Source organism: Etheostoma spectabile, unplaced genomic scaffold, assembly GCF_008692095.1.
Source record: "Etheostoma spectabile isolate EspeVRDwgs_2016 unplaced genomic scaffold, UIUC_Espe_1.0 scaffold00005828, whole genome shotgun sequence".
NCBI lineage: Eukaryota > Metazoa > Chordata > Actinopteri > Perciformes > Percidae > Etheostoma > Etheostoma spectabile.
The window spans coordinates 95,302-120,772 of record NW_022603304.1 but is presented as its reverse complement, the minus strand read 5'-3'; the positions used below and the strand labels follow the sequence as shown (position 1 = coordinate 120,772).

The window sequence follows — 25,471 nt, the reverse complement described above, 5'->3', positions numbered from 1 at the left end:
ATGACATAAGCAGTTGATAATGTAGGAAACAGCAGAGAATTGAACACAATCATTTGACGGCTTTGGTCCTTCCTGTAGAGGGCCTGGGTGTTCTTGGTCCAGTCCACTTTGTTGTCTAAGTGGTCTCCCGGGTATTTCTGATCCTCCACCATGTCCACACTGACCCCTGGATGGAAACAGGGCCCACTGGTGACTTGGCTCTATAAGCAGTTGATAATGTACACAATCATTTGCAACTTGTTCAAAGAAATGAGAAACGTCTTTTTGATGTGAAGTGACCCGATGATGAGAAGATGGAACGGGAAGTTTGGAGGATTTCAGTTGTGATGTGAGAAATGAACCAAAGCGACTGAGAAAAGGTGTAATCAACCTGGGGAAGAACAGAGACTGGAGGATGAATGGAGGAGTTATTGGGACGTCAGCAGGACAGTTTGGAACCGAGTGTTGTTGGAGACACTAGAGGACAGCAGTGGGACGGTTTGATTCTCCACAGCAGCCTCACCATCAATAAAAGCTTTATTGTAAGGTACGCTTTATTTTTTAGGAATTAGTTTGGTGTTGTCGGTGCACGTCACTCACTCAAAACCCTCAGACTACAGCGTCTAATGTCCTTAAATGACTTTTAAGGTTCTGTTAAAACCATAGAACAGGAGTCAGGAATTCATGTCTCTGCTGGTTGTAAGTGTATGACTATGCATGAGACAAATAATCTTGAAACACGTCTGTGTCGTTTTAAAGGTCAGATACAAAAATACATTTCCTGTCATTTCATTTGGAGGACTTGTTGCCCCCCCCTCCCCCAGTTTCAGATCCAGCGAGTGCTGTTACAGGCAGAAGTGCAGCTGTGGTGGTTTCTCAGTGTCTCATTTGGTGGCTGACCTCAACATGGAGGAAGTAGAGATCAGAGCCCTGAGCTCCTTCCAGAGAGCAGCACCGGAGCCACTACTTCAGATATGATAACAACACCTGGATTAAACTCTTCTGAGCCCTCCGCTGGCTCCGTCTTTACAAACTAACCCTCTGAACTTCATCTCAGATTCTAGTGGAGAGCCCAAAGTTTACAGAAATACCAACTCTGTCCGGCTGGATGTTGGTGAAATGTGTCTAAAATGAAGCAGCAGTCATGTAGAAATGTTCCATTCAGATATTTCCCTCAGTCCAACATCACGTAGCTTTAATGGAGAGACTGAACAACAGGACACTAAATACATTAGTGATGCTGAGCTTTTATGTCTAATATACACTCAGTTACACAAATGGGACGTTTACGGGTTAAAGTCATAGTTCAGGAGTTTTGTATTTCCAATGTTGTCTAGGAAACTATAATCATTTAGAAAAATACCTTAAAACCATGACCAGAAATCCTTCAGCTTCTTCTTTCCATAACAGACATTTGAAGATTTAACACAAACAGAATTACTGAGTTTGACGAGCAACACAATCTAAAAGTACCAAAAGTACCGCAGCAGGGGCTGATGGGAGATGTGAGGAGCTGTTAGGACCACGTGGCCCTCGTCTGATCTCACAGCTCGTCCTTGTTTGGCCTCAGCTGCATCAGAGCTCCACTTCTCCCCAGGTTCCCCACAGGAAACACCACGGAACAAAATGCTTCTCCTCCCAGCTGCTGCTCTGTGCTGTCTGGGTTCAGGTGAGTGTTTCCAGCCAATCAGGAGCCGGAAAACTCCACCTGTAACACACACTGGGTCACGCTCACCTTCATCTACCTGTCTGTTTCTCTACAGCGCTGGCTGCCATGGCAACACAGCTGATTCAGGAGGATTTAACATTGACCAGGAGAGTTGGTGGAGACGTCTCCTTCAGCTGTCGAGGCACTGAGAAGTGTGATGGTAGTTTTGTAAACTGGTTCCAGAAGAGAGACACAGAAACATTCACAAGGATTCTGCGTATTAACCGGCCTAATGGTGGCATAGATAAGAGATACAATCATCCTCAGGAAGATGATTTCTCAGCTGTGAATAAACAGAACGGCTGGGAGTTGCAGATCCAGAAAGTTAAACTGGATCATTCAGCCTCCTACTACTGCTCCTGTTGGGTCCCACAGTGAGACCTGATCCCTGCAGCCTGAACAAAAACCTCCAGATGAACAGATGTCAACCAGTGTTGGAGACAGGAAGAGATCAGCCGACCACAGCCCAGGTTCACATGTTCCCCCTCCATCTCAGCCAGAGTCACTAACAGTGTTAACGCATTACTAAGTAATATATTACTCTTGTATTATTAGGATACTTTACCCAGTAATGAGTAGTGTAAGGTATTACAAGTTCCAAAACAGTAATTATATTATTTATTAATCCAGTTAGGAAGTAATATAACAAGTATAATAATTAAATACTAAAAACTTTTGACACTAAGTTATGTGTAAGGTAATATTACTTTTTAAGTAGTAATAACTAACAAGTAACTGATTCCACTTCCTGAGTAAGTTGTCTAACACTGGTCACAAACACACTGAACTGAACTGAAGTTTCTTTTCTAACAACACAGAGAAACAATAATAAAAGATCTGAAACAGGAAACTATACAAATAATTAACAGACAGGGACTGGCAGCTAGCAGATAGTGAGGAGATGTTTGCTGTATGTGACAACAAATATTTAGACTATAACACGTGTGTTATTTAAAAAGTTGGAGGATCACAACTCGTTCTTCAGATAAAAACAAGACTACATTGCAACACACAGATATTGAATTTATAAAAATGGACAATATAAAGATGTGATCTGATGATTTTTCTGGATTAAAACGTATCAAAGTCAGTAGGATTCATCCTCTGAGGAACATGAACGTCTGAACCAACGATCCACAGAGACACTCTGCTAGTGTGTCTAAAAAGGACAGAGAAGAAGAGACAGTCATGTTAATATGAACATTAGAGAAACATCATGGAGCTGGAATATGAAACTGGTTCATAATTTGGACTGGTTCACCTCAGCAGACGCTCTCAGCAGCAGACAGGTTTTTGTATCACTCAGTTTCACTGTGGGAGAAGGACGATGGTACTACTTGATCTTTGGCTCTGGAACTAAACTGGTTGTAACAGGTAAGAATTAACATTTAATGTCCTTCAGGTATTTTAATGAACAGATGAAAATGTGTTTTAATGAGTTTCTGCTGCTTCAGGCTTCACATGTTGGTTGTTTCATCATTAGAAGAGAATTCTTGCAGCCGTGCAGCGATTGCTTTAATATCTGAAGAACTTTTTAAGCAAGGTTTGACTTTAAAAGGGATCCAACGGTACTACCACTACGTTAAATACTTCCAGTATTTTTGGTTTGATGCTGTACATAAAGAAACATTTCCTCCTAAATAATCAGTTGTTGTTTTCTAAGGGATAGGAATGCATTGTAAGCAGCATTAGATCAACTCTGAACTACGCTGAAAAACAACAAATTCCTTGAGTTGGGTTCAAAATAAAAGTTAAATGATAAATAAAACATCTCAGATCTCCTCTGGAGGCTATAGAGGGGACTGTAAAATGTTCTTAAACTACATAAAACAGGTTCCTAGTTCCTGGAAACATGTTGAAATCTCACGGCACAGCTCCAGTTATTCTTTATTTCTGCAGCAGATTAAACTGATTTATAGAAAAGGTTTGATGAAATGTTAGAAACATACAGTCTCTGATCCTCTCAGAAAATCAGCAATACGATAATATATGATGTTAAACATAACCTAATATATGTCTATAACTGTATTTGATAAAGAGTATAACTTTATATTGTTTAGGATAATTTTATAAAACAATTTATAGGCAATTGTATTTTACATGAAGGTACATTTGTCTTTTAGTGGAAGATATATTTCTACATTTTTGGAAGAAAGAGATGTACATGCATGTTAACGCATTTGAAGTAAATAGTAATTGAAGATTAACATAATTTCAACATTTTATTATAATTCTTTATTAAAGGTGAAATTGTTGTGAAAAAAACTATGAAATTACCGATATATTGATTTGTTTCTGAAGCTCTTACAGTAAAATATAAGATGGTAAATAATTGTTATATGTATTGAGTATTATAGTAATAAAATGATAAATGTAGATTATAAAAAGATAAATGTAATTTATTTTAAAAGTTAACTCTACGGCACTTTCTTTGTGTGAAAATACATTTTATAATTATGTTAATTTACAATCAGGGATAAATATGTAAATTATTTTATTATGACAAAATAAAATGACGAAATGGGAGATAAAACACAAACAATTGACAACAAAGACATAAAGTGACAAAAATGTTAAATCCAAACAATATCCAGAGACCAGGGAAACATTTTGTGAAACATTAACTCAACTTATTAACTCTCCTGTTTTTTAAAGGGTCAAATCTGACCCTTTAATAAATGTCTATATCTGAAATATGAGTTTCTTTTTAACCAAATTACCACAAAAATATATATTTTTTCAACACTCTTTCATTCCTCTGATCTTAACTATTAGTCAAAATAATTCATAATTTCTGCTTTTTAAGTCTAATATTAGGTATAATTCTATATGAATGAGGGTTATTGATTTTCTGACGTAAAAATAATTTCTACTCCTTTGAAGAGAAACTGTATTCGGTCCGATACAAATAGTTTTTCATTAGTGGTTATCAAATAAGAACAAAGACTCAAATAACTTGTTAAATTTTATCTTTATATGAAATGTCTAGCTCATCATGAACAGTGTCATAGATGAGTTAAAGTTCATACTGAAAATCTAATTACTATTACTAAATTTACCGGAGAGACAGTGATTTCTATCTGTTTTTAAGAATATAAATTATATAAATCTTTTTTGTTGTTTTTGTTGAAGCAAACAGGCTGTAAGGACATGTGTCCCCGACCTGGCTATAACTCCAAGGATTTTAAGTAAATGCAAAAATATCTGTTTATTGTTTGTACAATAATTTATGGAGGTGAGACATTGAAAAGCAGTTTTAGAAAGATGAAGGGGGGGGGGGTGCGTAATTTGGATGTCCGGTGGTCTAACCCACGTAAAAACCTAGTGAAACAACATATTCCACAATAAAACATGATATAAATGAAAAAAACATGCTGTTAAAAACGGCCGACTCATCCAAAGTGGATATTCCAATGACAGCTTCATTCGCGCTTCACGATGACGGCAATTAGTCATTAACAGACATTCACAAAGACGCATAGTCCTGCAACAATCTATCTATAATAACACCTTGAAATGTATATAGTAAAATATTAAAGTTATGGGAAGTTAACTGTATGTTTCATAGTCCCCCCCCTCCCCCCATGCTGTTTCCTTCATCCCGTCCAGGAGGGACAGATGAAACATGACGCACGTCCCACTCTTGCTGTAATAACTCTTGCCATTTACTTTCCAGATGTGATGTTTTACTTACCCCGGGCCATGGGACAACAATGATTGTTCAGTGTGCCGATTGCTGCTATTGCCCAATGACTATTATCGCCCATACTTATTATTCAGTGTGCCGATGTGCTGCATAAGCAGCAATCGGCACAATGATTATTATTGCCCATACTTATTCAGTGTGCCGTGGTGCTGCAATAGCAGCACTCGGCACAATGACTATTATTGCCCATACTTATTCAGTGTGCCGAGGTGCTGCAATAGCAGCACTCGGCACAATGACTATTATTGCCCATACTTATTATTATTATTCCGCCTGTTTTTTGTCCCACTACTAGTCCCAAAGCGTTGCCAACACGCGCAACACATTACACCGAAATGTGGGTATTGATCGGGAATGGCGGGCTATGACTTTTCAACAAGATTTGCCGCGTGGTTTTACCGAAATCGGCAAAAATACGGCCAAAAATGTCCCATAGACATGAATGGGAAATGTTCGGGAAATGGTTCAACATCGCTCAAAACTCCCTCTCTTTGGGACCGTGCTGCATCGCCATACTTAACGTAGAAACATGATTAAAAGTTTAAACCGAAGACAAGACTTTGGGCTTTATTGGGCTGAATGGGCGTTCAGATATCAAGCACGGTTTCTCCCAAATCCCAGTTTACGTATCGTCCCGTTTTCAGACCGGCTCAGATTTTCTAATGTGTGTGTATGTGGCGGAATGTTCAGAGCTAGAGTGGGGGACAGAGTGAGGGCCTGCGGTACGGATTTCTGGAAGTTTCCGAACAAATTGCTCTCTCTCTCCTCCAGTTTTAAATCTTCAGACTTCATTATTGGTCAGAATGTAGGGAATCTTGTTCCGGTCGCAGACATGTAACTATGGAGTCTGTCGGACTTAAATTGTTGGCTGTGATCTACCAACTGTCGACAGAAACCATGAAAAAACCATGCATTGAGTCCGATTCAATGATTTTTTTTCCCCAAACAAATTGCTCTCTCTCCTCCAGTTTTAATTCTTTAGACATCATAGTTGGTGAGAATGTAGGGAATCTTGTGCCGATCGCAGACATGTAACTATGGAGTCTATCGGAGTAATACTTTTCGCGCTAGGCTCACCAACTGCAGATATAGACATTGAAAGAAAGACTCTGGCCCGTACTCTGAGAAAATCACCATAGCAACAGGTTCTGTTTCTGAGAGGACAGAGGGAGGGGCTGCAGGACGATGCTCTGAAACAAACAAATGTCTCTCTCTCCTCCAGTTTTAATTCTTCAGACATAAGTTTTGGTCGAAATGTAGGAAATCTTGTTCAGGTCGCAGACATGTACTATGGAGTCTATCGGACTTAAATTGTTTGCTGTGATCTACCAACTGTCGCGAGAAATCATGAGAAAACCATGCATGGAGTCTGATTCAATGATTTTTTTCTCCCAAACAAATGTCTCTTTCTCCTCCAGTTTTACCTCTTTAGACATCATAGTTGGTCAACATGTAAAATCTTGTGCCGATCACAGACATGTAACTATGGAGTCTATCGGAGTAAAACTTTTCGCGCTAGGCTCACCAACTGCAGATCGACAACATTGGAAAAAAAATCTGGCTCCCTCTCTGACGAAATCACCATAGCAACAGGTTCTGATGTTGAGAGGACAGAGGGAGGGGCTGCAGGACGATGCTCTGAAACAAACAAACTGCTTCTCTCCTCCAGTTTTAATTCTCAGACATAATTTCTGGTCAAAATGTAGGAAATCTTGTTCTGGTCGCAGACATGTAACTATGGAGTCTATCAGACTTAAAGTTTTCACGCTAGGGAACCAACTGCCAATACAACACATTGAAAACGGCTCAGACACACACCCCTATCATGACCCTGTTCCCTGGCGGCCATGTTGACCAACTGACTCCTAACTGATGTTTCCATTGTGTGTGTGTGTGTGGATGGGCCCCAATAGCAGGCACACTGATAAAATTTCTGCGGAATTTTCTAGTTATTATTATTATTATTATTATTATTCCGCCTGTTTTTTGTCCCACTACTAGTCCCAAAGCGTTGCCAACACGCGCAACACATTACACCGAAATGTGGGTATTGATCGGGAATGGCGGGCTATGTAGTTTCAACCAGATTTGCCGCGTGGTTTTACCGAAATCGGCAAAAATACGGCAAAAAATGTCCCATAGACATGAATGGGAAATGTTTGGGAAATCGCTCAAAATGCCCCCTCTTTGGGACCGTGCTGTGTCGCCATACTTTAACGTAGAAACATGATTAAAAGTTTAAACCGAAGACAAGACTTTGGGCTTTACTGGGCTGAATGGGCGTTCAGATATCAAGCACGGGTTCTCCAGAATCCCAGTTTACGTATCGTCCCGTTTTCAGACCGGCTCAGATTTTCCAATGTGTGTGTATGTGGCGGAATGTTCAGAGCTAGAGTGGGGGACAGAGTGAGGGGCTGGGGTACAGATCTCTGGAAGTTTCCCGAACAAATGTCTCTCTCTCCTCCAGTTTTAACTCTGCAGACTTCATATGGTCAAAATGTAGGGAATCTTGTTCCGGTCGCAGACATGTAACTATGGAGTCTGTCGGACTTAAATTGTTGGCTGTGATCTACCAACTGTCGAGAGAAATCAGGAAAAAATCATAAAGCTGGGGCACGATTCAATGATTTATTTCCCAAACAAATGTCTCTCTCTCCTCCAGTTTTAATTATTTATACATCCTAGTTGGTCAAAATGTAGGGAATCTTGTTCCAATCGCAGACATGTAACTATGGAGTCTATCGGAGTAATACTTTTCGCGCTAGGCTCACCAACTGCAGATATAGACAATGAAAGAAAGACTCTGGCCCGTACTCTGAGTAAATCACCATAGCAACAGGTTCTGATACTGAGAGGACAGAGGGAGGGGCTGCAGGACGATGCTCTGAAACAAACAAATTGCTCTCTCTCCTCCAGTTCTATCTCTTTATACATCATAGTTGGTCAAAATGTAGGAAATCTTGTTCCGGTCGCAGACATGTAACTATGGAATCTATCAGACTTAAAATTTTCACGCTAGGGAACCAACTGCCAATACAACACATTGAAAACGGCTCAGACACACACACCCCTATCATGACCCTGTTCCCTGGCGGCCATGTTGACCAACTGACTCCTAACTGACGTTTCCATTGTGTGTGTGTGTGTGTGGATGGGCCCCAATAGCAGGCACACTGATAAAATTTCTGCGGAATTTTCTAGTTCAGTGTGCCGATGTGCTGCATAAGCAGCAATCGGCACAATGATTATTATTGCCCATACTTATTATTATTATTATTATTTCTTATTCTCCATCTTCCGCCAAATTTCGTCCCGCTACTAGTCCCAAAGCGTTGCCAACACGCGCAACACATTACACCGAAATGTGGGTAATGATCGGGAATGGTGTGCTATGATTTTTCTAAGAGATTTGCCGCGTGGTTTTACCGAAATCGGCAAAAAAACGGCAAACTTTTCTCATTGACTTGAATGGGAAATGTTCGGGAAATCGCTCAACATTGCTCAAAAACGCCCCCCTTTGGCACCATGCTGTGTCGCCATACTTTAACGTAGAAACATGATTAAAAGTTTAACCGAAGACAAGACTTTGGTGTTTATTGCGCTGAATGGGCGTTCAGATATCAAGCACGGTTTCTCCCAAATCCAGTTTACGTATCGTCCCGTTTTCAGACCGGTTCAGATTTTCCAATGTGTGTGTATGTGGCGGAATGTTCGCAGCTAGAGTGGGGGACAGAGTGGGGAGACTAAAAAAGTTATCTTTTTTTTTCTCTATAACTTGCTCCCACGCCAACAATTCTAACTTGTCATGGACAATTTATACATCAAAACGTAGGTATTCTTGTCTAGTTTCATCGAATGTGCTCATTTATGTGATATGATGTATACTTTCCGCTCAGCAACCTTTCAAATGAGAACAGTTCCACATTTCCTACATTCACTGTAATGGTAAACATCGTCCGCATTTCTGAGCAAAACGCAGAGCGAAGGACTTTTTTACATCGCTGATACGCCCACATTTTAAAGTTTATCCACATAAATTTTATATCAATACGTTCACAAGGGCCTTGTGGTGCCCACGAGCACCTCAATTAATTGATATCTTGTATCCTTTTGGTGATATGATCATTTGTTTGAGAGCTTGATCAGTCTCTTAATAGCTGGTACAGTTGGTGCCAGGTGCAGTCGTTAACTGACTACATATCAAAGAGATGACATCACAGAGATGAAAGGCTTCCTATTGGTCCTTAGTAACCAGGCAACCATACTTTGTATGTCTGTCTGTGGACATCCATCTGTCTCCCTCTCTCTCAGACACACACACAGACAGACACACACACACGTCCTAACATCTTAAATAGGTTTTAAGAGAGTTATATCTCTGAAGGGTTAAGACACTATTATTTTTTATTAAGTTTATTTGCTGTTCGGATGTGCACCAAGTAGTAGGCACACTGATAAATTTCTGCGGAATTTTCTAGTCAGTGTGCCGAGGTGCTGCATAAGCAGCACTCGGCACAATGACTATTTTGCCCATACTTATTATTATTCAGTGTCCGATGTGCTGCCAGCATACTTATTGCCCATACTTATTATTATTATTATTATTTCTTATTCTCCATCTTCCGCCAAATTTCGTCCCGCTACTAGTCCCAAGCGTTGCCAACACGCGCAACACATTACACCGAAATGTGGGTAATGATCGGGAATGGTGTGCTATGATTTTTCTAAGAGATTTGCCGCGTGGTTTTACCGAAATCGGCAAAAAACCGGCAAACTTTTCTCATTGACTTGAATGGGAAATGTTCGGGAAATCGCTCAACATTGCTCAAAAACGCCCCCCCTTTGGCACCATGCTGTGTCGCCATACTTTAACGTAGAAACATGATTAAAAGTTTAAACCGAAGACAAGACTTTGGTGTTTATTGCGCTGAATGGGCGTTCAGATATCAAGCACGGTTTCTCCAAATCCCAGTTTACGTATCGTCCCGTTTTCAGACCGGCTCAGATTTTCCAATGTGTGTGTATGTGGCGGAATGTTCGGAGCTAGAGTGGGAGACAGAGTGGGGAGACTAAAAAAGTTATCTTTTTTTTTTCTCTATAACTTGCTCCCACGCCAACAATTCTAACTTGTCATGGACAATTTATACATCAAAACGTAGGTATTCTTGTCTAGTTTCATCGAATGTGCTCATTTATGTGATATGATGTATACTTTCCGCTCAGCAACCTTTCAAATGAGAACAGTTCCACATTTTCCTCCATTCACTGTAATGGTAAACATCGTCCGCATTTCTGAGCAAAACGCAGAGCGAAGGACTTTTTTACATCGCTGATACGCCCACATTTTAAAGTTTATCCACATAAATTTTATATCAATACGTTCACAAGGGCCTTGTGGTGCCCACGAGCACCTCAATTAATTGATATCTTGTATCCTTTTGGTGATATGATCATTTGTTTGAGAGCTTGATCAGTCTCTTAATAGCTGGTAACAGTTGGTGCCAGGTGCAGTCGTTAACTGACTACATATCAAAGAGATGACATCACAGAGATGAAAGGCTTCCTATTGGTCCTTAGTAACCAGGCAACCATACTTTGTATGTCTGTCTGTGGACATCCATCTGTCTCCCTCTCTCTCAGACACACACACAGACAGACACACACACACGTCCTAACATCTTAAATAGGTTTTAAGAGTTATATCTCTGAAGGGTTAAGACACTTATTATTTTTTATTAAGTTTATTTGCTGTTCGGATGTGCACCAAGTAGTAGGCACACTGATAAAATTTCTGCGGAATTTTCTAGTTCATTATTATTATTCTTATTCTCCATCTTCCGCCAAATTTCGTCCCGCTACTAGTCCCAAAGCGTTGCCAACACGCGCAACACATTACACCGAAATGTGGGTAATGATCGGGAATGGTGTGCTATGATTTTTCTAAGAGATTTGCCGCGTGGTTTTACCGAAATCGGCAAAAAACCGGCAAACTTTTCTCATTGACTTGAATGGGAAATGTTCGGGAAATCGCTCAACATTGCTCAAAACGCCCCCCCTTTGGCACCATGCTGTGTCGCCATACTTTAACGTAGAAACATGATTAAAAGTTTAAACCGAAGACAAGACTTTGGTGTTTATTGCGCTGAATGGGCGTTCAGATATCAAGCACGGTTTCTCCCAAATCCCAGTTTACGTATCGTCCCGTTTTCAGACCGGTTCAGATTTTCCAATGTGTGTGTATGTGGCGGAATGTTCGGAGCTAGAGTGGGGGACAGAGTGGGGAGACTAAAAAGTTATCTTTTTTTTTTCTCTATAACTTGCTCCCACGCCAACAATTCTAACTTGTCATGGACAATTTATACATCAAAACGTAGGTATTCTTGTCTAGTTTCATCGAATGTGCTCATTTATGTGATATGATGTATACTTTCCGCTCAGCAACCTTTCAAAAGAACAGTTCCACATTTTCCTCCATTCACTGTAATGGTAAACATCGTCCGCATTTCTGAGCAAAACGCAGAGCGAAGGACTTTTTTACATCGCTGATACGCCCACATTTTAAAGTTTATCCACATAAATTTTATATCAATACGTTCACAAGGGCCTTGTGGTGCCCACGAGCACCTCAATTAATTGATATCTTGTATCCTTTTGGTGATATGATCATTTGTTTGAGAGCTTGATCAGTCTCTTAATAGCTGGTAACAGTTGGTGCCAGGTGCAGTCGTTAACTGACTACATATCAAAGAGATGACATCACAGAGATGAAAGGCTTCCTATTGGTCCTTAGTAACCAGGCAACCATACTTTGTATGTCTGTCTGTGGACATCCATCTGTCTCCCTCTCTCTCAGACACACACACACAGACAGACACACACACACGTCCTAACATCTTAAATAGGTTTTAAAGAGTTATATCTCTGAAGGGTTAAGACACTTATTATTTTTTATTAAGTTTATTTGCTGTTCGGATGTGCACCAAGTAGCAGGCACACTGATAAAATTTCTGCGGAATTTTCTAGTTATTATTATTCTTCATCTTCCGCCAAATTTCGTCCCGCTACTAGTCCCAAAGCGTTGCCAACACGCGCAACACATTACACCGAAATGTGGGTAATGATCGGGAATGGTGTGCTATGATTTTTCTAAGAGATTTGCCGCGTGGTTTTACCGAAATCGGCAAAAAACCGGCAAACTTTTCTCATTGACTTGAATGGGAAATGTTCGGGAAATCGCTCAACATTGCTCAAAAACGCCCCCCCTTTGGCACCATGCTGTGTCGCCATACTTTAACGTAGAAACATGATTAAAAGTTTAAACCGAAGACAAGACTTTGGTGTTTATTGCGCTGAATGGGCGTTCAGATATCAAGCACGGTTTCTCCCAAATCCCAGTTTACGTATCGTCCCGTTTTCAGACCGGTTCAGATTTTCCAATGTGTGTGTATGTGGCGGAATGTTCGGAGCTAGAGTGGGGGACAGAGTGGGGAGACTAAAAAAGTTATCTTTTTTTTTTCTCTATAACTTGCTCCCACGCCAACAATTCTAACTTGTCATGGACAATTTATACATCAAAACGTAGGTATTCTTGTCTAGTTTCATCGAATGTGCTCATTTATGTGATATGATGTATACTTTCCGCTCAGCAACCTTTCAAATGAGAACAGTTCCACATTTTCCTCCATTCACTGTAATGGTAAACATCGTCCGCATTTCTGAGCAAAACGCAGAGCGAAGGACTTTTTTACATCGCTGATACGCCCACATTTTAAAGTTTATCCACATAATTTTATATCAATACGTTCACAGGGCCTTGTGGTGCCCACGAGCACCTCAATTAATTGATATCTTGTATCCTTTTGGTGATATGATCATTTGTTTGAGAGCTTGATCAGTCTCTTAAGCTGGTAACAGTTGGTGCCAGGTGCAGTCGTTAACTGACTACATATCAAAGAGATGACATCACAGAGATGAAAGGCTTCCTATTGGTCCTTAGTAACCAGGCAACCATACTTTGTATGTCTGTCTGTGGACATCCATCTGTCTCCCTCTCTCTCAGACACACACACAGACAGACACACACACACGTCCTAACATCTTAAATAGGTTTTAAAGAGTTATATCTCTGAAGGGTTAAGACCTTTTATTTTTTTATTAAGTTTATTTGCTGTTCGGATGTGCACCAAGTAGTAGGCACACTGATAAAATTTCTGCGGAATTTTCTAGTTCAGTGTGCCGATGTGCTGCATAAGCAGCAATCGCACAATGATTATTATTGCCCATACTTATTATTATTATTATTATTTCTTATTCTCCATCTTCCGCCAATTTCGTCCCGCTACTAGTCCCAAAGCGTTGCCAACACGCGCAACACATTACACCGAAATGTGGGTAATGATCGGAATGGTGTGCTATGATTTTTCTAAGAGATTTGCCGCGTGGTTTTACCGAAATCGGCAAAAAAACGGCAAACTTTTCTCATTGACTTGAATGGGAATGTTCGGGAAATCGCTCAACATTGCTCAAAAACGCCCCCCTTTGGCACCATGCTGGTGTCGCCATACTTTAACGTAGAACATGATTAAAAGTTAAACCGAAGACAAGACTTTGGTGTTTATTGCGCTGAATGGGCGTTCAGATATCAAGCACGGTTTCTCCCAAATCCCAGTTTTACGTATCGTCCCGTTTTCAGACCGGTTCAGATTTCCAATGTGTGTGTATGTGGCGGAATGTTCGCAGCTAGAGTGGGGGACAGAGTGGGGAGACTAAAAAAGTTATCTTTTTTTTTCTCTATAACTTGCTCCCACGCCAACAATTCTAACTTGTCATGGACAATTTATACATCAAAACGTAGGTATTCTTGTCTAGTTTCATCGATGTGCTCATTTATGTGATATGATGTACTTTCCGCTCAGCAACCTTTCAAATGAGAACAGTTCCACATTTTCCTCCATTCACTGTAATGGTAAACATCGTCCCATTTCTGAGCAAAACGCAGAGCGAAGGACTTTTTTACATCGCTGATACGCCCACATTTTAAAGTTTATCCACATAAATTTTATATCAATACGTTCACAAGGGCCTTGTGGTGCCCACGAGCACCTCAATTAATTGATATCTTGTATCCTTTTGGTGATATGATCATTGTTTTGAGAGCTTGATCAGTCTCTTAATAGCTGGTAACAGTTGGTGCCAGGTGCAGTCGTTAACTGACTACATATCAAAGAGATGACATCACAGAGATGAAAGGCTTCCTATTGGTCCTTAGTAACCAGGCAACCATACTTTGTATGTCTGTCTGTGGACATCCATCTGTCTCCCTCTCTCTCAGACACACACAGACAGACACACACACACGTCCTAACATCTTAATAGGTTTAAAGAGTTATATCTCTGAAGGGTTAAGACACTTATTATTTTATTTAAGTTTATTTGCTGTTCGGATGTGCACCAAGTAGTAGGCACACTGATAAAATTTCTGCGGAATTTTCTAGTTCAGTGTGCCGAGGTGCTGCATAAGCAGCACACTCGCACAATGACTATTGCCCTACTTATTATTATTATTATTATATTATTCTTCACTCCGCCAAATTTCGTCCCGCTACTAGTCCAAAGCGTTGCCAACACGCGCAACACATTACACCGAAATGTGGGTAATGATCGGGAATGGTGCTATGATTTTTCTAAGAGATTTGCCGCGTGGTTTTACCGAAATCGGCAAAAAACCGGCAAACTTTTCTCATTGACTTGAATGGGAAATGTTCGGGAAATCGCTCAACATTGCTCAAAAACGCCCCCCCTTTGGCACCATGCTGTGTCGCCATACTTTAACGTAGAACCATGATTAAAAGTTTAAACCGAAGACAAGACTTTGGTGTTTATTGCGCTGAATGGGCGTTCAGATATCAAGCACGGTTTCTCCCAATCCCAGTTTTACGTATCGTCCCGTTTTCAGACCGGTTCAGATTTTCCAATGTGTGTGTATGTGGCGGAATGTTCGGAGCTAGAGTGGGGGACAGAGTGGGGAGACTAAAAAAGTTATCTTTTTTTTTTCTCTATAACTTGCTCCCACGCCAACAATTCTAACTTGTCATGGACAATTTATACATCAAAACGTAGGTATTCTTGTCTAGTTTCATCGAATGTGCTCATTTATGTGATATGATGTATACTTTCCGCTCAGCAACCTTTCAAATGAGAACAGTTCCACATTTTCCTCCATTCACTGTAATGGTAAACATCGTCCGCATTTCTGAGCAAACGCAGAGCGAAGGACTTTTTTACATCGCTGATACGCCCACATTTTAAGTTTATCCACATAATTTTATATCAATACGTTCACAAGGGCCTTGTGGTGCCCACGAGCACCTCAATTAATTGATATCTTGTATCCTTTTGGTGATATGATCATTTGTTTGAGAGCTTGATCAGTCTCTTAATAGCTGGTAACAGTTGGTGCCAGGTGCAGTCGTTAACTGACTACATATCAAAGAGATGACATCACAGAGATGAAAGGCTTCCTATTGGTCCTTAGTAACCAGGCAACCATACTTTGTATGTCTGTCTGTGGACATCCATCTGTCTCCCTCTCTCTCAGACACACACACACAGACAGACACACACACACGTCCTAACATCTTAAATAGGTTTTAAAGAGTTATATCTCTGAAGGGTTAAGACACTTATTTTTTATTAAGTTTATTTGCTGTTCGGATGTGCACCAAGTAGTAGGCACACTGATAAAATTTCTGCGGAATTTTCTAGTTATTTCTTATTCTCCATCTTCCGCCAAATTTCGTCTCGCTACTAGTCCCAAAGCGTTGCCAACACGCGCAACACATTACACTGACATGTGGGTATTGATCGGGAATGGTGTGCTATGTAGTTTCAACCAGATTTGCCGCGTGGTTTTACCGAAATCGGCAAAAATACGGCCAAAATCTCTCATTGACTTGAATGGGAAATGTTCAGGAAATTGCTCAACATCGTTCAAAACTCCCCCTCTTTGGGACCGTGCTGCATCGCCATACTTTAACGTAGAAACATGATTAAAAGTTTAAACCGAAGACAGACTTTGGTGTTTATTGGGCTGAATGGGCGTTCAGATATCAAGCACGGTTTCTCCCAAATCCTCGTTTACGTTTCGTCCCGTTTTCAGATCGTCTCAGATTTTCCAATGTGTGTGTATGTGGCGGAATGTTCAGAGCTAGAGTGGGGGACAGAGTGTGGGCTGCGGTACGGATCTCTGGAAGTTTCTCAAACAAAATGCTCTCTCTCCTCCAATTTTTAGTCTCCAGACTTTATTATTGGTCAAAATGTAGAGAATCTTGTTCCGGTCGCAGACATGTAACTATGGAGTCTGTCGAACTTAAATTGTTGGCTGTGATCCAACTGCCGCGAGAAACCATGACAAAACCATGCACCCGGAGGAAAATTCAATGATTTATTTCCCCAAACAAATTGCTCTTTCTCCTCCAGTTTTAACTCTTTAGACATCCTTGTTGGTCAAAATGTAGGGAATCTTGTGCCGATCGCAAACATGTAACTATGGAGTCTATCGGACTAAAACTTTTCGCGCTAGGCTCACCAACTGCAGATATAGACATTGGAAAATAAATCTGGCTCCCTCTCTGACGAAATCACCATAGCAACAGGTTGTGTTACTGAGAGGACAGAGGGAGGGGCTGCAGGACGATGCTCTGAAACAAACAAATGTCTCTCTCTCCTCCAGTTTTAACTCTTTAGACATCATAGTTGGTCAAAATGTAGGGAATCTTGTTCCGGTCGCAGACATGTAACTATGGAGTCTATCAGACTTAAAGTTTTCACGCTAGGGAACCAACTGCCAATACAACACATTGAAAACGGCTCAGACACACACACCCCTATCATGACCCTGTTCCCTGGCGGCCATGTTGACCAACTGACTCCTAACTGATGTTTCCATTGTGTGTGTGTGTGTGTGGATGGGCCCCAATAGCAGGCACACTGATAAAATTTCTGCGGAATTTTCTAGTTATTATTCCGCCTGTTTTTTGTCCCGCTACTAGTCACGGAGCGTTGCCAACACACACACACACAATACATCAAAACGTGTGTTATGATCGGGAATGGCGTGCTATGACTTTTCAATGAGATTTGCCACGCGGTTTTCACAAAATTGGCAAAAAACTGCAAAAGATTTCTAATTGACTTGAATGGGAAATGTTCAACATTGCTCCAAACCCCCCCTCTTTAGGACCGTGCTGCATCGCCATACTTTAATGTAGAAACATGATTAAAAGTTTAAACCGAAGACAACACTTTGGCGTTTATTGGGCTGAATGGGCATTAAGACATCAAGCACGGTGTCTCCCAAATCCCAGTTTACGTATCGTCCCGTTTTTAGACCGTCTCAGATTTTCCAATGTGTGTGTATGTGGCGGAATGTTGAGAGCTAGAGTGGAGGCAGTACGATACGATTTGAACGTTTTTCAATCAAATTGCTCTCTCTCCTCCAATTTTCACTCTTCAGACATCATTATTGGTGGTAATGTAGGAAATCAGACATGTAACTATGGAGTCTATCGGACTTCAATTGTTGGCTGTGATCAGACCAACTGTTGATAGAAACTATGAAATAACCATGCAGCTGGAGTACTATTCACTGATTTTTGTCCCAAACAATTTGGCCTCTCTCCTCCAGTTTTCTCTCTTAAGACATCATTTTTGGTCAAAATGTAGGAAATCTCTGGATAATTCTCTGAGGGAATCACCATAGCAACATGTTCTGACACTGAAAGTATTGGGGGGGGGGGGCTGCAATGTACTTGCAATGTGGACATTAATCCATAATGTTTGTCCATGATTGTCTTTATAACCCATGCTGCTGGGAGCTGCTGTTGACTGTGTGAATGTGTGTCTGTGCTGCTTGTTGCTGCTGTCTAACTTCAGATGAGCCGGTAGTGAAGCCCGTGGTGAGCGTGTACCCAGCAGCACCCAGAGCCCCCCTGGAGGGGAAGAGCTCCCTGCTGTGTCTGGCCTCAGCCATGTTTCCTCCTCTGGTCCAGTTCTCCTGGAAAAGACGAAGGGAGGACGGTCCTCTGGAGGAGCTGCCCCCTGCTGAGGGAGAGCAGCTGGAGATCAGAGAGTCGGGACGCACCGCCGCCATCTTGATGCTCCATCAGCAAGAGAACAGCACGTATAAATACCGCTGCTACGTCCACCATGAGGGGGGGACAGTGGAGGCCCACACAGAACCAGGTAATGAAGGCTCGGTGACTTCAGTACTGACTACTTAAATTCACTTAACTCGATTTCATCTCTCATTCAGAAAAACACAATTTTCTGACTAAGCTGTTTACATATCTAAATAAAGAGAATATTCCACTAATATTCCCATTTACATTCAGCCATGCAACATAGTTATTTTCCAGCGGTGGAGAACTTGCTGGATTATGTGAAAACAGCCTCCATCTTGATATTATGCTTCAATAAGCTTCTTGATAAAGTTGTCATCTCTACAGCAGCCTTGCTAACTGTTGCTTTGTGTACAACAACCACAGCAACACACAGAGATGACTGTGATGAAGGCTCGGTGACGGTGTTCAGCAGGGATTCAGCTTCATGTGGAGATGCTGTCAAAGAGCGCAGAGGAGTAGACGACTGCCATTTGTCACTGTAACTCCAACCATTTCACTGCTCTTCTGTTTCAGAGGTTCCAGCTCCAGCAGCCTCCTGTCCTCCAGAGAGAGATCCACCAGACCAGCTAGCTCTGCAGCGAGACTGTAAGATCACCTGCTGCCTCTCCTCCAATAACAACGTTTCCTTTTGGGCTTCAGCTTTAGTTTCTAATACCAACATGTAAAGACACTGTCCTGGCTCCATAACTGAAAAGCTAAGCAGGGCCCTAAAATGTTTGTTTTTAATAATGGCCTTTGACATTAATTGAAACCGACCTCCGTTTTCATTTGAAGATGGTTGTCCCGTCCAGAAAAGTCCAAATTATATCTATAAAATCCGATAATGTTCTGATGAAATGTGCATAGTAGAACATAATGAACCAGTGTCTGACTCAGTGTGTGTGTGTGGTGTGTGTGTGTGTGTGTGTGTGTGTGTGTGTGTGTATGTGTGTGTGTGTGTGACAGTGTCCTTCCAGTTGCAGTACCAAGTGAAGTTGTTCTGTCTGCTGTACACACAGCTGATAGTGAAGAGTCTGGTGTTCTGCTGTGGACTCTCCCTGCTGATGATCCTCAGAAACAAGAGACCGTCCACCAATTGCAAATATGAAGACTGATTTCTGCTCATCAATTCATCTCATTTATACTTTGATTCTTTGATATTCACGAATATCAATTTATCAATATAAAAAAAAAATCGTAGCCTTTACTGCCATGATGGGCCATGTTGGTTTTGCTGTTTTTTGTGCATTTGCTTCTTGTAAAGTTACAATAAGAGGCAGAAATATGCTTGTAGAATGTACTGGACTAATGTTAAAAACAAATGCAAAGGTCGTTTGAATAAAGGTTGTTAAAGATGAGTCATGTTTGTCCCTTTTTTACAGTAGGTTGAGGCATATCCATTTTGGAAGAAACATAAGGGATTTAAATCCTTAAATTCAGTAAAAAGCAGCTTTGTAAAGCAGGTCTAATGTTTGTCATTGGAGATTGATTGACAAACATGTTTTTATTTTTTAAATGACCTTATTTGTATTGTCCAATCATACTAAGTAAAACAGCATTAACAACAACATAACATTGAAAACATCTTGTTTACATTTTGGATTTTTAAAGAATATACTCTAATGTGTTTCAATCTAACAACATGCTTGTCAGGAGCTGTGCAGCAGTGGTGATGATTGGATGTAAGAGACATAACTTGACTGGTCCCTAGGACAGACAGGAAGTCAGCTGTAGTCCCCAGGGGGGAGCAAAACTCAGATTTATAATTTATATCAGAGTGTTTGATAATTAAAGTCCTGTTCATTTTCACATACAATTAAAATAATTTATCAGTTTAAATCTTGTTTCTAGACCCTTTAGAAAGGGTGGATCCCATCAGGATGCTGCCTTTCATTGGACCCCACGAGGTCATAGAAACGGACATATCTGTGTGTGTGGACTAAAATAAAGCGAGCTTCCTGTCCATTTCTTTCCCAATTTGCAGTGTCTGAGAGTCACACAAATGCACGGTTGCAAGGATACGCCAGTAAACCCGGCAGCCAAGGAGATGCGAGGGCCTTTCTGAGCTTGCAGCTTTAATTATTATTACTATTAATACTATCTGCTCACAATAACTACCAGCAACCAGTGTTTCTAATTAATCTTGTTAATGAAGTTATTCCTGTTAAATCTAGAAAGCTCACCTGTTTTACATGGACATTTTTTCATAGGACAGATAAAAACATGAAAGCTGAGGGAGGGGGGGGATGATATGCAGCAAAAGGTCGCAGGTCAGAGTCGAACCTACGGCTGAGGAGTAAACCTCTATATATGGGCGCCCACTCTTCCAACTGAGCTAAACCATATTTTATAATCTATTTCTTTACACAGGGCTTTGTTCAGTTATCATTCAGAGTCGGACTCATACAACATTGTATGTAAATAAGATCATATTTAATAAGAAGATGCTTTATTTGCATTGCAGACATTAACCACTGAGACATAAACTCATGTGTGTTGTCGTGTTTGTACGAGGACTCTCATCAAATCCAAGTAGAAACTGTAAAGTTCACCTTTGAACGCTAAAATCTCCATGAATAAAGTCCATGGACGTGACCTCCGGGGGGGGGGGGGGGGGGTCATCGTTGTTGGTCTCTGGGCTCAGTTAAACTGTGTTTGGGTGGAGGGCTCAGTGGGAAAAAGGCTTCCAGACCAGCAGAGAGACGCCCCCCCGCTGCAGAGAGGAGGAGGAGTTCCTGAGTGTTTCCAGCAGATATGAATCTGTTCTCAGTGGTTATTAGAAATCATAAAGCTGTTGACAGCGAGTCCCCACTTCCTCTCCTGCAGCAGACGGGCTGTGTGGGTTTCTGCTCTGCAGCCTTTCTCACATCAACAACACAACGACCGTTACAACCCTCCACTCGGTTAGACCCCCATTCAGGGACTCGGGTTTGAGTCCAGCGCTCAGGGCTCACTCTCTCAGCTCGGATCTGGTTATTAATCTGAGAAACAAACAGCTCAAATCAACAGGAAATCAATATTTACTGAATAAAACAACCATGTGCAGAATATACAAACCACAGCATCACATAAGTTATAGTTCTGTTTATTTTTAAGAATGAAGCAAACAAAAAAGGAATAAATGTTTCAGATACTTTCGTATTTTCCCATAGTACAACATACTGAATAGTTTTTCTTCATATTATACTATGACTTATTTGACATAGTATTCTATGAATGTTCCTACTTTTTTGACATAGTATGCTATGAGTTTTTTTTCCATTCTTTACGACCTACTTTTTCAACATTTTTGACTTTTTTCATTTTTTTTTACATATATTACTATGACTTCATTTTTTTGCACATATTATGAATTTTTCCAAAACAAATTCTACTATACTACTACTATACTTTGACTTATTTGACATAGTATTCTATGAATTTTTATAACTTTTCTACATATTATACTATGACTTTTTAAATAATTTTGACATGCTAAACTATGAATTTTTGCATTTTTTCTGCATATTATGACTTTTTAGAATATTTAATCCGTACTGTATTATGACTTTTAGAATATTTCATCCATACTGTATTATGACTTTTTTTGACATAGTAGTCTAAAAATTTTCATAATTTTTCTACATATTATACTATGACTTTTAGTAATAATTTTGACATATTATACAATGATTTTTTTGCATTTTTTTCTCCTATACTAATAATAATTTAAGAATTATTTTAGAACATGCTATACTATGACTTTTTTCCAATATTTTCGACGTACTATGACTTATTTTTAAATATTAATTCGACATGCTGTGGTGACTCGGGGAATCTGAGGAACCAGAAGCAGAGAGCAGGTTAGATCATAAATAATCGTTAACTAAAACTCAGATTAATAAAACAATGGATATTATTAATAAGAATGTGTAGTAATACATCATTATTATACATACACATCAACGTGTAAGAAGACGGCCGCAGTATTTTCCAAAAATAAGCGTTACGTCTGTCATCATTGATCAGACACAGAACCCAAACCACAGAGACAAACAAACAAGTCCTCTTGTTGTCCCCCCCCCCCCTCAAAAACACATCTGCACCTCTAAAAGCAGAACTAGAGCCTCCATGTTAATGTGTTAACATGTTGTGGGAAATAGATAGATAGATAGATAGATAGATAGATAGATAGATAGATAGGTGCAGTACCATGCTGGGTGTGTGTGTCTGCTGCCGGTGCTGACAGCAACCACCACAGAGAGAGAGCTCCACCCTGTGGTTAGTCACAGGAAGTGCAAGGGTACCCAGGTGATGCTGATGAGGATGGTCGCCCATGACGACATGATGATGCTCTTACCTCTTGTTGTTTACTGGTGAAGTAAAAACAGTGACATCTCGTGGATAAAGAAACACACACCAGTCAACGACAAGTATTACTGGTATAACTGTTCTTCTATTAGTTACATCAGAGAAAAGATTTTTACACTTAGACTCTCTTTATTGGTCCTTTTGGGATGACTCCCGCAAGGAAATGAATTTCCAGCAGCTTACTAAAAAGGTATAAAACTACAGAACAGAGAAGAAAAACTGTATAAAAATAACAACAATAACAATTGAACCTTTAGCTATAAAAAGACCTTTAGTATGAATTATAAGTGAAGATCAGTTAGTCTCCAGGTATGTATGTAAGTAGATTATTAATCAGTTAATTGCACAGTGAGAGAGTCCTGATGGTCAAAGGTCCTCCGGTCTTGTCTTGTCTGTAGTTCTACTTCCTGTGTTTTCCCGCTCCTATGATTACTTGATGTTTTCCACCTGTTTCCCTACCTTCCTGTATTTAGTCTCTGTGCTTTCCTTGTCCTGGGTCAGATCTTTGTAGTGTCACGTCTCCCAGTGTTAGTTCTAGTCTGGTTCCTTGTTTTTTTTGCCTCTATTTTGGGTTTGTTCACCTTTTGTTTTTGTATTCATGTTCTCGTTTCTTGATCCCTGGAATTAGTTTTTTGCCTTCTCAGTACTTCCTTTGGTCGTTTTGTACTTTGCTTTTGCCTCCTCTCTGCATTTGGTTCCACCATTTTTTACAGAAATGAGAACATTGGACAATCTCCTTAAACTGCACATGCAGTGCCAGTTGAAGGTTCATGAGAAGCACCTCTGTTCACCTGGGAGCATTTTACCAATTCATGACCTATTTTCTCACCTACAAAGCTCTTCATGGTCAGGCTCCATCTTATCTTAAAGAGCTTATAGTACCTTACAACCCTAGGAGAGAACTACGCTCCCAGAATGCAGGGTTACTGGTGGTTCCTAGAGTCTCTAAAAGTAGAACGGGAGCCAGAGCCTTCAGCTATCAGGCTCCTCTCCTGTGGAACCAGGTTCCAGTTTGGGTCCGGGAGGCAGACACCGTCTCCACATTTAAGAGTAGGCTTAAGACTTTCCTTTTTGATAAAGCTTATAGTTAGGGCATAGAATCGAATATTGTTAGGGAGTAGTAGTTAGTCACATAGTTTTCAGATTTATCTATCATATAATCAAGAATATAATAGAACTAAAGGGAGACTTGGCATACAGCCCGATCCGGTTGGGGAGAGTTCTAGCCCGGCCGGGCTGGAGCTCTCTTTACCTTGTCTCTCTTGGTTTTGCTGTAATAATTTTAGACAGCTGGGGACTTATTTTGATCCACTGAGCTCCTCTCTCCTCTATCTTTCCATCTTTTCATTTATGTGCATCCATGTCCCAGAAAGGCTTGTTACTAACCTAGTTACTAACCTAGTTACTAACCTAGTTACTAACCTAGTTACTAACCTAGTTACTAACCTAGTTACTAACCTGGCTCTGGGGAGTCATTCCCCGGAGTCCTTATGTTCTTTTTCCCCAGCATGTTCCCTTGGATCAGAGAGGCTCCGAAATCAGGGTAGCAGCTGTCGCCATGGTCCCGCTACACGTTCTGTGATGCCATGTTCAACTGCTACATCCTGCAACGTCCTGCTACGTCCTGCTACGTCCTGCTACGCCCTGCTACGTCCCGCTACGCCCCGCTACGTCCTGCTACGCCCTGCTACGTCCTGCTACGTCCTGCTACGTCCTGCTACGTCCTGCAACGTCCTGCTACGTCCTGCTGTGCCTTGTAATGCCGCACAGCGTCCTGCTATGCCATGAACTACTACAAAGAACTGCTACAAACTACTAATTTTTTCTATTTTGTTATTGCCACTCTTCATTAACCCCAACCGGCCCGTCAGACACCGCCTACCAAGAGCCTGGGCCTGGGTCTGGGTCTGGGTCTGGGCCTGGGTCTGACCGAGGTTTCTGCCTAAAAGGAGTTTTTCCTCGCCACTGTCGCACTGTTGCTTGCTCTGGAGGAAACTACTAGAACTGTTGGGTCCTTGTAAATTCTGGAGTGTGGTCTATCTGTAAAGTGTCTTGAGATAACTCTTGTTATGAATTGATACTATAAATAAAATTGAATTGAATTGAATTGAATTTACAAAAAAGTCTAATTGAAAGGTATAGTAATACTGTATGTTGACATATTATGATGACTTGTTCAATCGATTTTGCATGTAAAGAATTATGCTATGAACTAATGCCTAAATGTTGTGGGGGGGGGGGGGGTGAGACTATTCAAGACCCATTATAATACATTTTGATCAACATGACATAAGCAGTTGATAATGTAGGAAACAGCAGAGAATTGAACACAATCATTTGCAACTTGTTTAAAGAAATGAGAAACGTCTTTTTTGATGTGAAGTGACCCGATGATGAGAAGATGGAACGGGAAGTTTGGAGGATTTCAGTTGTGATGTGAGAAATGAACCAAAGCGACTGAGAAAAGGTGTAATCAACCTGGGGAAGAACAGAGACTGGAGGATGAATGGAGGAGTTATTGGGACGTCAGCAGGACAGTTTGGAGACGTGTGTTGTTGGAGACACTAG

General features: G+C 40.8%; 2 protein-coding genes and 1 long non-coding RNA gene across 3 annotated transcripts in view; 2 read left to right on the top strand and 1 right to left on the bottom strand.

Moving 5' to 3' along the window:
• Positions 1 to 1,472: 1,472 nt before the first annotated feature.
• LOC116677799 (immunoglobulin lambda-1 light chain) lies at positions 1,473 to 19,679 on the top strand. The gene is made up of 8 exons (XM_032508052.1): positions 1,473 to 1,648; positions 1,743 to 2,061; positions 2,153 to 2,157; positions 3,011 to 3,061; positions 18,327 to 18,635; positions 19,088 to 19,156; positions 19,442 to 19,449; positions 19,522 to 19,679. The coding sequence occupies exons 1-8, from the start codon at positions 1,606 to 1,608 to the stop codon at positions 19,666 to 19,668; spliced, it is 951 nt and encodes a 316-aa protein (XP_032363943.1). The 5' UTR covers positions 1,473 to 1,605; the 3' UTR covers positions 19,669 to 19,679.
• Positions 3,111 to 3,739, bottom strand: LOC116677800 (uncharacterized). The gene is made up of 2 exons (XR_004329059.1): positions 3,509 to 3,739; positions 3,111 to 3,200 (listed from the first exon to the last, which is right to left on the bottom strand). It is a non-coding gene; the product is annotated as an uncharacterized LOC116677800 (long non-coding RNA).
• Positions 19,680 to 24,156: 4,477 nt separating the features above from the next.
• The window catches only part of cldn15la (claudin 15-like a), a 30,441-nt gene continuing 29,126 nt past the window's right edge, over positions 24,157 to 25,471 (top strand). The window contains exons 1-2 of the mRNA XM_032508046.1: positions 24,157 to 24,168; positions 25,265 to 25,270. The gene's annotated coding sequence lies outside the window, so the exon portion shown is untranslated. The remainder of the gene's footprint in view (positions 24,169 to 25,264; positions 25,271 to 25,471) is intronic.

Excerpts from the sequence above, each read along its gene's own strand:
- LOC116677799 (XM_032508052.1), top strand. The coding sequence starts at position 1,606 with ATGCTTCTCCTCCCAGCTGCTGCTCTGTGCTGTCTGGGTTCAG. Across the intron at positions 3,062-18,326 it reads AACTAAACTGGTTGTAACAG|ATGAGCCGGTAGTGAAGCCC; the intron begins GTAAGAATTAAC and ends GTCTAACTTCAG. Across the intron at positions 18,636-19,087 it reads GGAGGCCCACACAGAACCAG|AGGTTCCAGCTCCAGCAGCC; the intron begins GTAATGAAGGCT and ends CTTCTGTTTCAG.